Source organism: Procambarus clarkii, chromosome 11 (assembly GCF_040958095.1).
Source record: "Procambarus clarkii isolate CNS0578487 chromosome 11, FALCON_Pclarkii_2.0, whole genome shotgun sequence".
NCBI lineage: Eukaryota > Metazoa > Arthropoda > Malacostraca > Decapoda > Cambaridae > Procambarus > Procambarus clarkii.
In genome coordinates, this window is record NC_091160.1 from 36,060,524 (window position 1) to 36,076,265 (window position 15,742).

Here is a 15,742-nt window from a genome sequence, read left to right on the forward strand (position 1 = left end):
CCTCCACTATCATGTGGCTGTTGTTGTTGCTTAAGATTCAGCTTCTAGGAACAAAAAGTTCCAAGTAGCACAGGCTATGGTGAGCCCGTAGTGGACTTACCTGGCACAGGAGCGGGGCTGTAACTGTCGTTTCACGTGGCGGAGGCGTCTGTGCTGGGAGATCTCCATTCATGTAGGGTCCCGGTAGTACAGTCGGGGTTCATTCTCGACGCACAATCGAGAATTCTGGGTTCGAATCCCGCGCGGGACAGAAATGGTTGGGCACATTTCCTTTCACCTAGCGGTAAGTAGGTAATCAGGAGTTAGTCAGTTTGTTGTGGGGTGGCATCCTAGGCGGGGTCTTGAAGGAAGGAGGGACCTCGATAAAAGCCTAAAGTGTATGAATACACTCTGGCTTCCTGTCCCCTGACAAAATTAATTATTATGTCCTGGGGAGGCGTCCTCCCATCTCACTCCTCGGTAGCCATTGATAGGTAAGTACTGGCAGGTGAGCACCACACACCTGGGCCACACACCTGATATACCACCCACACGGTCCGCTATACTCCACGTCTGGCATCTAACATTCAGCTCCTGTTGCATCTCTCAAGCCTCACATGTCTCTTTCAACACACTGACACATTTGGCATGCCATACCTGGGAATCGTATCCCCAGGAGATGATCAGTAGTTGGCTTGTAAGGACCTCCCTCTGTATTGTAACCTTGATATATATGTACTTCCGCCTATAGTTTAGACCTATTGTTTTATGTATACCCTTTGTCCTGTGTGACAGTGAACACCAGAATTATCCTCACTTAAGACTTAATCGAAATCCTCAGATTAGGCAAAATTGTAATTAATTTTGTCAATAAAGATGTTAATAATAATAATAATTCCTATGTATAAGGAATTACCTTGTGATCAGACTAGTGATCCACTTGTGCCACACCAGTACTACACCAGTACCATATTTGTATTACATGTCTACCACATGTAAACCTTAAAACCAAGCTTGCCTCTCATACACTTGTCATTTATACACATATGTCTATAGCACAATTCATCAAACTTCTCACACAAACCTGGAACACTACATCTGTTCTCTATAGAAACCTTATACACAACATGTGTCCACAAAGCCCTAACGTGCAGCACCGGCCCTCACCACCATAACTGTACTTCAAAGCACCCCTCTAATTTCACCTCACCTGTCCTCTCCTCCCTCAGCAGGTACACCAAATACCTCCCCACTCCCTATCCAATACCCCTCTAGTGGTCCCAAGCACCATTCTATTTGCAAACAAGTAGTCATCTGGATGAGCACATTCACTCGGTGGTGAGTAAAGGAGGTCTCGCTATAAATATAAACACACGCTTGCCAAATACTTGTGGCTATTTCCACCTCCGGGGCCTTGCTGGCCGGACCCCACTGTGCTTCAACTCCCTTGTTCTCTGTGTTAAACCACCAGTACCACCACCACCACCACACGTATCTCGCTGTATCTCTACCATATTAGCACTAGTACCACCATCAATACCACTACCACACACGTACCTGGCTGTATATCTACCATATTAGCACCAGTACCACCATCAATACCACCACCACACACGTACCTGGCTGCATATCTACCATATTAGCACCAGTACCACCACCACACACGTACCTGGCTGCATATCTACCATATTAGCACCAGTACCACCACCACACACGTACCTGGCTGCATATCTACCATATTAGCACCAGTACCACCACCACACACGTACCTGGCTGCATATCTACCATATTAGCACCAGTACCACCACCACACACGTACCTGGCTGCATATCTACCATATTAGCACCAGTACCACCATCAATACCACCAGTTCCACCACCCGTCACTACCAATATCTCTCCCAGTCAAAACTTGTGCTACCAGTACTAACAAAAGTATCACCACCAGCACCAATAAAAAAAATATTGTATCAAGTGTCGATACTACAATTAAAGGGAGAAGGCCCTGATACTAGAGGGTTAATCTAAGTTATTTCAGGACATATACTTCCGGTAGCTACGTCTACCGGAAGTCCTTTGTCTGAAAAACCGGTTACCGTTTCCAGAAATGTAAACAGGTTAGTAAGGCAGGATCTATTTTCAAGAAACCCATGTCGCGTTGATTTTACAAGATTGTTCTCTGCGAGATGTATGATTTCCACCCTTAGGATTCTCTCCGTGAGCTTGCAGATGTGTGATGGCTGATCAGACGTTAGTTTCCTGCAGTTTTTTTTTTTTTAAATAGGGGTAACATTTGCATACTTCCAATCCAGGGGGACTAGCCCTTGGTCCAGGGATTTTCTGAAAAGACGTTTCAGTGGTTTTATGATGTTTCCATACCGTGATCACCTATCAGCTCCCTCCATGGGGGTGTTTTGCAATTCCTCTCACATAAGCTGATAAGTTTCCTCGATGGTAATCTAGAAGTCATTATCCTGGACCAATAATATATAATTATATAAAGGTAATAAAATAATTACATATATATACACATACATACATATACAGTATACATACAATATATGAAAATAAAAACTTGCTAATATGAAAACACATGGAAACGTAGACTGAATATTTCAGTCCCAAACCGGGGCAGAAATATTCAGGGTCCTGGTTTGGGACCCTGAAATATTCAATCGACATTTCCTTTTGTTTTCAACATATTAGGTTATTTTTTTAATTGAAAAATGTGCTATTGCACTTTATTCTCGTATTATATATTGTCAACCACACTACCGTGGATATAAACATTTCATTCACCTGGGCACTAGGACTCGAACCACTGACCCATGAGCGAGAGACAGCTCTATCCACCTTGCTATGAGCAGGTTATTATTTATTAATAGCCTCCACCAGCGGTGGGGTCAGTGGTTCGGGTCTCATGGTGCCCAAGCAAATGAAATGTTTATATTCACAGTAGTGTGGTTGACAATTTATATGACGTGGGTGATATGACTAACCACTAATTCATTTGTCCTTAGTAGCACAGGGAAAATATAAAATTTCCGCTGGGCAGCAGTTTGTTGCCTCTGGAATCTTTCCTATTAAGGCTGCCTCAAAGTATGGTGGATAAAGCTGACCTCACAATTGTGGGGTCGAAGGTTCCAGTCTCCGAGTGCCCAGGTGAATAAAATATATACATACAGTATAATTATTGACAACATACATTATGATTGGTCCACATGCAGTGACTGATCTAGTTTAATATCTTGAATTTTTAGTTGACCAAATATTTTGCTGTATAAAATCCTCATTGAATCTAACTCGACCTTGTATTCTCCTGCTCCTGTATTATATCAAAGGACACCTTGAATATTATGGTTTCTGTAAAAAAATTTTTATTATTTATAAGCCTAAAGAGATGTAATGAATTAAATTTAGCACAACTTTAGCACAATTTGGTCTCAAGTTACGTGTCGCTACTACTATAGCGACAAGTAACTGGATATAAGGACTCGACACAAGGACTCGATATAAGATTGAACCAAAAGCTAAGTTAATCCCCAGCTTTGTGGCATAACTGAAAACTTGCAAAGCCCTACAAATGCCTAAAAACATTTGAGTGACCATACTATATCCGCAATACCCTTTTTTAAACTTTTCATGTCTCAACACATACACTTATTTTAAGCATTTATTAAAAGTCAAGGTAAATGTCTCATCTTATTGTTAATATTACTAGCATATATTGTTTGTAAATCCTCTTTTTATCAATACAGTTCTATAAAGACTAGCTTTATTCCAGGTTGTGCGAGGACCTCTTCTATAGCTTCCTGAGCTATGAAAGGTTCAGCCAAGCCCTGGGAAGTTGCACCAGTCCTTTGAGATGCATTAAAAACAGAACATTCTCTTGTACATATTTTATGATTGCGGTGACAATTTAGGACTCTGGAATAGAGTCTAGAAGTGCACATGATGTACATAATTTTATCTTTAACTATGCCTTTTTTTTATAATTACTTACTATTGTATAAAGGTAATGTGGGTTAAATTCAAATAACAGTGATTCTGGCTCAATTAAAAACATTATAATTATTTTTTTTACATTTCCCAGTTAAAAATAACATCTCGTTGCTTATATTATCATCTTCCTCTTCCAAACACTAACTTTGCTTTAAGGACTTTTGGGACATGTCTAATGGTTAAAGAAATTCTCTTTCCTCTTGTTAGAACATCCCCAAGCATAGATGAACATTGTTCAAAATTAAACATATCTTGGGATAAAGTGTCTTGTGTAACTTGACTAATGCCATGCAGATAGTGTGTGTACATATCTTCCTGAAGAATAAGGAGACTTCTTGCTTCCAGAAGGAGAGACCCAATGTGTCGCCTTGAGAGACTTTGGGACTGCTCCATTCCTTCATTTGATGGAAGAGGTGTGTAAAGATCCAACACTGAGTGACTACCTACATTAATGGTAGATATAGTTGGGTAGAACATGGGACCATCTACATGAGGCTGAAAAACAAATATAACAACGTTTCATCATTTCGTATTACAACATACAGTATAGGACAATTCTATACCATATAAAGCAAATATTTCAACATATTTCATTTAAATGGAAAGTCACACTAATACTCTCAATGATGATAAACGGCTCCAATCCATCAAGTATTTTGGCATTTGTTCTACATCATAATAATTCATCACTAAATACCGATTTAAAAAATTAACCTCCAGAATGTATTGTGTGTGTATGTGTGTATATTTGTGTATTATATATATATATATATATATATATATATATATATATATATATATATATATATATATATACACACACACACACACACACACACACACACACACACACACACACACACACACACACACACACACACACACACACACTACATTAGAAAGTTCACTTTTTGCAAACAGAATGGTAGACGGTTGGAACAAGTGAGAAGATGGTGGGTGACAAAACCAACAGTAATGTAGTTTCAAAGTGTCATATGACAAAGTACTGGGAAGATGAGATACCACAACCATAGCTCTCATCCTGTACCTACAATTTAGATAATTATCCATTCCATTCCCTTGCTTACAATCAATTTGATCATTTCTGCTTATATACCTTACCACCAGCAGCTGTCTCTCATTCTGGTGTCTGTAGTGATGAGTGTATCCCTTTCACTGATTTATCTTCTGGTATTCTATATTGCACTCTTCTCACACCAAAAAAATTCCTACAATTAGACTTTCAAAGTATTTTCTCAACTGAGCTATTTTTTTCACAATTATTTCACTCCCATCTGTACTTCCTTTTTTCTTGCCATCATAGAATTGATTTTGTTTTCATCAATTACTCTTGTCACTTCTTATTCTTGTACCTGTAGAGTATGTGCAACCCTATTCACCAGTTTGGTATGACAAACCAAACATTCCTTGTATATCTAACACACAAGTCATCTGTTCAGTTTTTTGCCGAAAGATAATAGTCGATACTCTCTTTATACCCGTCACCCCCACACACACACAACTTTCTGCACCTGTCTACCAACACACGTAACTTTTTGAACCCATCAGTCAACACAACTTTTTGTGTTCCATCAGCTAACACCTAACTTTTCAACTACAGTTCTTTCAGTTATTGTACCTTAATGATGCACCATCATCCATCCACCATTCAATCTTATAAATGTAGACAGAACAGTAAACTGTGTTACCATTATTCCCTGGCCAGGAAGGTACTCATTCACAAGGACGTGGTTCGGTGTCTTGTCTCCAAATGCTCTTAGTGCAGTTATCTTCTCCATTTGTTCCTGCAACCACTGTGAAATAATAAATCAACTTAGTTTTCAATAAAACATGAATGCCAAGGTCAAATATTCATGTGCAAATACTATGTTACTACCCTTTAATGAGAAATTATAGTCATACTAATATGAATTACAGTATGGTGTACTATTTGCATATTCAGTACAGCATAGTGAGAACAGGTACTCCCTTTTTATGAGTTAGAAGAGTGTAAAATTTGCCTAATACAAGCTTTACACTTTAACACTGCAAAGTATGAGTTAGTGCAGTGTTTGTGTTTTACCAAGCTTTCGAACAACATGTCTGCATCATGACAAATATACTTTATGCAGTACAATATATTTGTTGCAGGAAAGTGACAGGAATACTTATCAATGATAAAATTAATAATACATTGTGTTGGCTACCAGAGTGTATTCATACACATTAGGCTTCTATCGAGGTGTCCCCTCCAAGGTCGAATTACAGTACTGACCCCGCCCAGGATACAACCCCACAACAAGCTGACTAACTCTTGAGTACCTACTTACTACTGGGCGAGGAGGAAATGTCCCCAACCATTTCTGTCCCGCCCGGGATTTGAAGCCAGAATTTTCGACTGTGCATCAAGAACGAACCCAACTGTACTATCGGGACCCTTATGTACTGATGTTCAAGGTTGGGTTTTATTGAAAGAATTGTGGTACAGTAGTTGCCATAACAAATAGTGAGAAAATGCTTAGTTTTGTGTTCAGTAAAGATTTAGTAAGGATATGTCATGATATATTACTAGTACAATATTGGAGTTATAGGATATTTCAGATTTCCTCTCTCTTTCTCTCTCATATATTAATTTATATACTGTATTTATTTATGATACTCACCGAAGGAATAGGCTCTGCAACCATTCCCTTAGGGTGTGGCAGTCCTCCCCAGTTCTGCAACCTTCGGTGAGCAAGCTCTTTCCACTTGGGCTTAGGAGCTGCATAAATTTGTTGCATAAGGTACTCTTCTTCCTCTTGTGTGATAAAATTTGGAATGTAGTATGCAGCAGCTGGAGCCTGATGGTGCAAATACCAAGTAAAAAATATTTAATACTGTGTACAAACTGGAATGGGAACCATTTCCTGCTTTACACAAGACATCCAAATCATTTGAAATAGCCTACCTGTACATCTTGTAACTAAACAAATAAAATTAATTTAAAATCTATTTCAAGGTATAGTTTATATACTATAGCTAATTTCTTTCACTTCTTATAATTCATTTTGTATCCTGTTATTTTCTAGTCGGATACAGTAGCTAATTATATCTTTTATAATCTAAAAAATGTACAATGTCAAATAGTGTTCAAATGATGGACAGAAAAAGTTTTAACAGAAAGTAAATACTGTAATTAATATTAAAACTTTCAAAAATAATACAATACACAATACAGTCAGATCTCCACATAAACACGAGTGACCAAATCAAGGATCTTAGAATAATAATGTTAGAATGAAAACTTAACATTTAGAGTGCAACAAAGCAATTATAGCAACAGCCAGATAAATGATGGGTCAGATAATGAAACAATTATAAAAAAAAAGGGAAGCAAAAACTATTCTGGTACTCTTCAAAGCACTGGTACTACTATATATTTTAAGCAATAGTGTTCAGTTCTCACATACTCATTCAAATCAGGAGAGTTGCAGAGCTAGAAAATGTACTGAGAACTTTTACTGCTTGAAGAAAATCAGTGAAGCACTTAACTTAATGGGACCCTCCCTGAAAGCACTCCAAATGTACTCCTTGGGAAGGAGACAAAGAGAGATGTCTCATACCAAAGACATGAAAAATACTGGAGGAGTAGGTTCCAAACCTGTACAATAAAATTACAACATTTTACATTTCAATTCTACTGAAATGAGAGATCTGGTAGGAAAGTGTAAAATATATTCAATGGAAAGATGGAGTACCAAAAGCTCAATTAGAGTACACAATGTAAACATCAAAATTCCAGAACACTTCAACCTCACGCCAACAAATATAGGAACTGCCACTGGAACAAGAGCAACATAATTCTGCTGAAGTTACTGGATCAGCCTGGCAGTGATGGCTGTGTGTGCCTATAGACTACTAAAGCAAACAGCCTCAAAGACCAGACAATCACAACAGGAAAATATGCTAACAAGGAAACACAAGTAAGGGAAGGGAACTATCAGGGGAAAAGCGCCAAGCCATTATGACTATATAGCACCGGGAAATAACTTTGAAATAGGGAATGAGTTATGGAACGGTGATCACAGGGAAATCAGATTCAATATAAAATGGAAAAGCTCTGTTAAGGTATCAGATTTCTGTTAAGCCAATTTTAACTTGTTCTGATTACCTGATTGTCTCATTTCTCAATGGTCCAGTTTTTTTTTCCAAAATCTTTACTGAACTACTTTATCTGAAATTTTTTTCAGAGGATTTATCTTTGCTTGTTCTGCTATACAAACTTCATAATTTTTTTATATTTTTTATTTATATTTTAATATTTTGCTAGTTTGATAGTTGTTCTCCGTAGCCTCCCCCATTCTTAATTCTGCAAGAGTGATCAACTCCTGCTGATGATGACAAAGAAATGGGTGGTATTGTAAGTACAGGTACATTGTATTTACTATATAAGACCACGACATTTTACCTGCAACTGAACAAATCTACATAGGTGGTGAAAAGAATAATTTCAGTTGTTTAGTGTTGACAAGAGAGGTAATTATTAAACAAATAATAAAATTGAAGCCCTCAACCACACAATGTATTTGGAATGTCAAGATGAGCGTAGCGAATTCTTGTATTGCTCATTTAAGAAATCATTAAAGTGAAGCAGAGTACCATAACTAAAAAAAATTCCACTTCTGTACCTATCAAATCCTATGATCATAGGATTTAGTAAGAGCAATTGCTATACTGTACTGTAACTATATATTAAAATTATAAAGGTATATATTTTACAGTACCAAGTGGCATCTTTAAAGCAGTGAAATGGCTGACCTAAGAATATACATACAATAATCACTCTCCATATTCATTTAGTCACACATCTGAACCGGGAATACAGAAAAGTCCGAGATCAGTATAATATTTCAAGTAAGCAGGAAAAGTAATATACATACTGTATTGTTATTGTATTTTACAAACTTTGGAAGGACATGGTCCTACATATGCCAACCTAAAATTTCAAATTTCAGCTGCATGATACAGTTAAGATTTGCATATTATTGAATTACAATACATCAAATTGGCAGTAGAGTATTCACTATACTAGTATTAATAAATATGATTTACAAAAAGTTACTAAACTCTTGTATGTTGAGAACAGTGAAAACAACTAACATTAGAACAATAAGAGACTCACATTCTGTACTCTATACTCCTTGTAAGATATCATGGTGTCCTGTTAGTGGATATCTGGGAAAAAGATGATGCCATTAGAAATATATCCATTCCCTCAAACTGGATTTTTATACTAGGCCAAGAAGGAAGGCTGATCACAAAACTTGTTTGTTGCATTTGAATTATAAATTCTTTATTTTTACATAAATTTACAAAAATTGAGGCTGGATTCAACATGTACATAGGTCTAAATTAAATATTAAATTAAAGTATTAAAGTTTAAATTTATAAAACCAAATTAAATTATAAGACAGGCAGGATATTTTATTTTCAACAATATATAAAACACTAAACAAGCAAAACATATTACATAAACTTAAGATAATGAGAGATAAAATATAGTACAATTTACCTTCAGTCAATGAATAAACAATCTAGTTAGAGAAATAGTGATGGTAAAATAATCAATGATGGTAGATGGGTACTAGTGATGGTACTGTACATGGGTACTAGTGATGGTACTGTACATGGGTACTAGTGATGCCAGAAGGGTGCTGGTGATGCCAGAAGGGTACTAGTATCAATAACCTCTAGTATCTAGTATTAATAACCAGCTAGTATCACTAACCCGTTTGCTGATGATGCCAAAATTATTAGAAGGATTAAGACAGAAGAGGACAGCATCAGGCTTCAAAATGATCTGGACAAACTGAAGGATGGTCCAAGAAATAGCTATTAGTTTAACCTGTGCAAATGTAAAATAATGAAGATAGGTGTAGAGAGCAGGAAGCCAGATACAAGGTGCCATTTGGGAGACCATTTGTGCCATTTATTCCTTCAAGAATAAAGGAGAGACCTGAAGTTGATATCACGCCAGACCTGTCCCTTGAATCTGACATCAAGAGGATATCATCCGTGGCATATGCCAGGTTGGCCAACATAAAAAGTGCCTTTTATAAACATGCATAAAGACTGATTCACAGCCTTGTATACCACATATGTCAGGCCAATCCTGGAGTATTCAACTATATCATGGCATTATCTAGCCAAGCACAAGACTAAATTTAAAAAGGTTCAAAGGACATACCACCAGAGCTGAGAGATATAAGTTAACTACAGGAACTGAACTTTGTGTCGCTGGAAGACAGAAGCGTTAGAAGAGTCATAATCACCACATACAGATTCTCAAATTGATAGGGGTTGATAAAGGTAGTTTATTTAATACAGGTCATATACACACACAAGGGACACAGATGGAAACCGAGTACTCAAATGGCCATAGAGACATTAGAAAGAACCTTTTTAGTGTCGGTAGTTAACAGATGGATTGCAATAGGCAGTGATGTGGTGGAGGCTGACTCCATACACAGTTTCAAGTGTAGATATGATAGAGCCCAATAGGCTCAGGAACCTGTACACAAGTTGATTGACAGTTGAGAGACGGGCCCAAAAGCCGAAGCTCAACCCCCGCAAGCACAATTAGGCGAGTAAAATTAGGTAGGTGAGTACACTACGTACTCTCTTCTATAGCCTGAAGATGTAGGCCACAGCCTATAAGATGGTAAGCACTGTAAGTGAAGCTAAACAGTCTTCTTCTTTGTGGTGCGTGAGGTTTGCGTGAAGGTTTTCTCCTCCCGGTGGCTGCCTGAACCATCTGTCGGTGAAGAAATTTTCAACACTACAATATTTGACAAAACAACAACAAACATGACAAGTGAGATGTGAGATGCGCACTCGTGGTTCATTATTTTGTTTTCTCTACTTCAAAATGTCCTTAAAATATATTTTGACGACTTATATTGAATTTTGTAACTAGTTCATCAAGATTGTAACTTGCTTAGCTAAATGAATTGTAGGGTTCAGTCCCTGAGCCCATTATGTGCCTCTGTAACCCTTTCCACTACCGCCCACAAGATGGGTATGGGGTGCATAATAAATGAACTAAACTAACAAAAACTGCACTTACATTTCTTCTTTTTTTCAAATGTATGATATACCTGTAGCTTGATAACTATTTCATTTACTCGCGGATATTAGAAGATATCAAAAGTTTGCAAGTTGATTTGTTTTATTAACAAAGGTTTCGCGCCTCATGAATGGCTAACCAGCATGTAAGATGGGATTAGGTTAACCTAGCTAGCCCTTGACCTGTGCTGTGTAATCCCTCATAAAGAACATGGTAGCAGTACACTGCTATGAAAAAAATGACGCATACATATATTTTGATACAGTATTTAATTGAATTTGCATTGTTTTAATTTTTAAATTACAAATGTCAGAATCTGCAGCAAGCCCCACTTACCACATCTTCCCAGGTGTTCCACGCACTATCTTATCTTCTTCACGTTATCTTGAGATGATTTCGGGGCTTTAGTGTCCCCGCGGCCCGGTCCTCGACTACTGATATCCAACAGAAACCAAGCAGTTTCTGTTGGCATCCAACAGAAGCCAAATAACTTAACAGTTACACAACAGGTCGGTGCTAACCAAAAAGCAGCAGTCAGAAAAGCTAACCAAACTTTTGGAATAATCAAGCGTACTTTTGACTATAAGGAAAAGAAGGTAATGGTTCAACTGTATAAATCTCTGGTGCGCCCCCATTTGGATTACTGTATCCGAGGATGGAGACCTCATTTTCAGGACATAGCTGCTCTGGATAAGGTTATCTTGAGATGATTTTGGGGCTTTAGTGTCCCCGCGGCCCGGTCCTCGGCCAGGCCTCCACCCCCAGGAAGCAGCCCGTGACAGCTGACTAACACCCAGGTACCTATTTTACTGCTAGGTAACAGGGGGCATAGGGTGAAAGTAACTCTGCCCATTGTTTCTCTCCGGCGCCCGGGGTCGAACCCGGGACCACAGGATCACAAGTCCAGCGTGCTGTCCGCTCAGCCGACCGGCTCCTAAGGTGCAACACCGGGCAACAAAAGTCATTCCAGAGCTAAGTCATCTCCCATATCAGGAACGCTTGAAGGCCACAGGGCTAACAACACTGCAGACCAGACATGACAGGGCTGCGCTTATTGAAACTTTTAAAATACTGAACAAGTTAGAGGATGTTGATCTGGATTTTTTCTTCAGAAGGTCAGATGTAACACAAACAAGGAGCAACTGTTTCAATCTCAACAAGCCACAATGTAGGACTGAGAACATGAGATGCTTTTTCACCCACAGGGTTATTAATCCACGGAACTACCTACCCGCCGAAGCCGTAACTGCCAAAATTACGTTGAGTTTTAAAATATACTTAGAAAAGATCAAGGCAAATGGGGGGGTGGGACCTTCGACAAGCCGTCGGCTTGTCGAAGGTCCTGTCCTCCTGTCCTCGTCGAGGCCACCAGGGTTAGTGGCCCTCAGGTAAATCATTTTCCCATCAGTCAGGTGGACAGGAATATTGAGCCCATTATGTGCCTCTGTAACCCTTTCCACTACCGCCCATATTATTGGTATGGGGTGCATAATAAATGAACTAAACTAAACAAGGACCGCCAGCCAGACGCCGCCACGCACCTCCACTACATACACCAGGATTCAACAATGGCATTACAGGCTATTCATGCCCGTGCCACTCTTGGGTGGCTTAATCTTTATCAATCAACATTGGCACACTACGGCTCACCCCGTCACAACGTGCAGGTGGTGTGGCGTTGTGACGGGTTGAGCATCATCAACCTCTGCAACCAAATGCAGGCGAGGAGTCACAGTAACGTGGCTGAAATATGTTGACCAGACCACACACTAGAAAAATGAAGGGACGACGACGTTTCGGTCCGTCCTGGACCATTCTCAAGTCGAGTGTGAATGGTCCAGGACGGACCGAAACGTCGTCGTCCCTTCATTTTCTAGTGTGTGATCTGGTCAGCTCTGCAACCAAGTTATATAAAATATATATTAGTTAATATACTGTGTGTTTGTGTCATCAAAGTAACGTTACAAAGTGCCATAAGTGGGAGAGGGAAAGGAACAGGTGGTGGAAGGGAATGGAGCACAGGTGTAGGAGGCAGAGGAACAGGCGTCACAGGTGGGGGAGAAAGGGAAACACATGACTGTGAGTGGGGAAAGAGGGGAGAGCAAGTGCTACAGAGGGGAAATGGACCTTACACACAACTGTAAGCACTGACTGCAAGTCGACTTACAGGCTCACCATAGCCCGTGCTACATGGACCCTTCGTTCTGAGTAGCTAAATCTACAACAACAACAACATGCAAGTCTCTTACTGACCTCATGGCTACTGTAACATGTGAAATTATAGTATTTGTAATTCCCAAATTCACTTGAAATAACGTTCTCTTTGATCAGAATATTTGTTACCATTTTCAGTGTTTAATGCAGTGTTTTTCCTTCTGATTCGGATACTAATTTATAAGAGGCTTTGGGGGTTCTCGTCCTAATGTATTGTACTTGAGATTGGTGTTTAAATTGTATATTTTTCGATGTTTTGGCTGTAATATATTTTCTATAACAATTTTATTTCTGTGTATTCATATCTGTTACTTTCATCTATATCGATGTTTGTAAGAAGACAACAATGAAGTGTAGCGAGTAAACCTTATAAAACTCGCTCCAGTCTCTCATTATCTTAATGGCATAACTAATTAGCACTAATTACAGAAGCTATAATCTTTTCCCTAATTACAGGTAACAGTTCTTCCATCCTCCTATCTTATTGGAGGAAGCTGAGGTGTAGTCACCAAGCAAGCGATATGAGAATTGCCAACAGACGGGAGACATCTCCCGTCACGCAAGGTGCAATCGCACCTCCACAGATCTCCAGTATCAGCTCTTGATACTGCTAATGGCTCAAAAGGGCCACCACTCACGGGCTACTTATGCCCGTGCCACCTTTTGGGTGGCTTAATCAATCAATCAATCAATAGCCAACAGTACAATTTTCACACTGAGTCAGATAACTCCAGTACAGACGCTTTGGATTTACCTCACCTCTTCAATCGCAAGAATGTAGTACTCGGCGTGTATAGTTCTAATCAACCCCACTACGACCGCATCTAGCTACATCGCTCTTGCTCCTCATCGAGTTTAGACACTCACGATTCCCAATCGAGCCTCCACGCTCTCCCACATAGAGCTTCACGACTCTGGCCCTCACTCTGCTCTCTGCTCTGCTCCAAGCTTCGTCTGAACATCTACGACAATGCCAACGACCGACTACTATAACCAAGACTACTAAATAAATATGAAACTCACTAAACACTGTGTATCTAATCAACCCAACAACGTAATATGATCGTACGTTACAGAAGAAATTGTTAGCAGAGGTTTACGTGTACTTGAGTGTTATTTGATTGTTAACAGCTTAGTTTTATTCTTATATAATTATGTTTGTAAATTAATGTCACTGGATACTTTGTGTTTGTTGATTTGTTTACTGTTACACAAGCAATGACTTAGGTCTTGTATGTCGTGGGAACGTTGTACTGCTGTTGTAGTTATGTCGTTAATTGTGTGAATTACGTGTCCATTGCACACGTTCTGTTGAGCTCTGCATGTATGGAATGAGTGAACTTGTGTTGATTGTATTTATCATGTTTGTAGAATGTCTCTGTTTATTTTGAGTTTATCATGTCTTTATGATTACAGAACGGGTTGTACAGGTATAGATTACACAATGCAGGACTAAGAACAGGTGATACTTTTTCACCCACCGGGTGAAAAAGTATGGAACCGCTTAACTGGCTACCCGTAATTGCCAAATCTGTATTGTTTTAAAATATACCTGGAAAAGATCAAGGCAAATGGGGGAGACGTTCGACAAGCCGCCGGCTTCCTGTCCTCATCAAGGCCACTAGGGTTAGTGGCCCTCAGGTAAAGCCGTTGGCTTCCTGTCTTCGTCGAGGCTACTGACTAGGACCAGTTGTGTCCTCCTCTGTAACCCATGACTATGAAGAACACAATAGCCGTCTCCAGCGGCAACACTGAAAACATTAATTATTCAATTGAGGCCATTTTATAGTGATGGTGTCGACCCTCAGGTTAATAAAAACGCCTAATGTAAAGCTTAATTTAAATTAATAGTAAAACAGAATGGTTTTGGAGCTCAACAATGTTAAAAAAATACTTAATTTTAGTCATATCACCAATAAAAACTCACTTCTATAGATTCAACTTGTAATCATTCACACAATTCTAAATATATACAGCAGCTACAGTATAATTATAATGATTTAAATAATCCGGATCGATCGAGTATTAACGTACATTTTACTATGCTGTGTCTTAAGAGTGCACTAATGTACCAATAACTGTACCAATGTTTAATATATCAATTCTTAATTACGTTAAATATTAATTAGGCTGGATGTAATACTCCTCTAATAACGAAGTTATCTAGAATTACATCAGATATATACTTTTTAATTAAGGAATGAGTTTATTCAGGTAAAGTACATACATACAAGAGGTTATACAAAAATTGATAGATTTATAGATAGAGCTAGTACATACAATAGTACATACGAGTTTGATATATATTGTAATAATTGAGTAGAGAGGAAGAGTGGTGTTATGAGGGTGTGAGGAGGAAGATAATAGGTGTGTGAGTGTGAGGAGGAAGATAATAGGTGTGTGAGAGTGTGAGGAGGGAGATAATAGGTGTGTGAGTGTGTGA

The 15,742-nt window shown here is 38.8% G+C and overlaps 1 protein-coding gene across 2 annotated transcripts; it reads right to left on the minus strand.

Moving 5' to 3' along the window:
- Positions 1-4,020: 4,020 nt before the first annotated feature.
- Positions 4,021-10,833, minus strand: LOC123758291 (alpha-ketoglutarate-dependent dioxygenase alkB homolog 6). Of its 2 annotated transcripts, none has more exons than XM_069322590.1 (5): positions 10,638-10,833; positions 9,142-9,194; positions 6,644-6,820; positions 5,690-5,794; positions 4,021-4,475 (listed from the first exon to the last, which is right to left on the minus strand). In XM_069322590.1, the coding sequence occupies exons 2-5, from the start codon at positions 9,172-9,174 to the stop codon at positions 4,101-4,103; spliced, it is 690 nt and encodes a 229-aa protein (XP_069178691.1). In that variant the 5' UTR covers positions 9,175-9,194; positions 10,638-10,833; the 3' UTR covers positions 4,021-4,100. The 2 variants fall into 2 exon arrangements, with proteins under 2 accessions (XP_069178691.1, XP_045598451.1); XM_045742495.2 differs by lacking the exon at positions 10,638-10,833 and adding an exon at positions 10,418-10,631.
- Between the last annotated feature and the right edge of the window lie 4,909 nt (positions 10,834-15,742).

Bases quoted from the DNA above. Each gene is read 5' to 3' on its own strand.
- LOC123758291 (XM_069322590.1), bottom strand. From the start codon at position 9,174: ATGATATCTTACAAGGAGTATAGAGTACAGAAT. The intron at 5,795-6,643 runs GTGAGTATCATA...ATTATTTCACAG, and splicing joins TTGCAGAGCCTATTCCTTCG to TGGTTGCAGGAACAAATGGA. The intron at 4,476-5,689 runs GTAACACAGTTT...TTTGTTTTTCAG, and splicing joins TTCCTGGCCAGGGAATAATG to CCTCATGTAGATGGTCCCAT.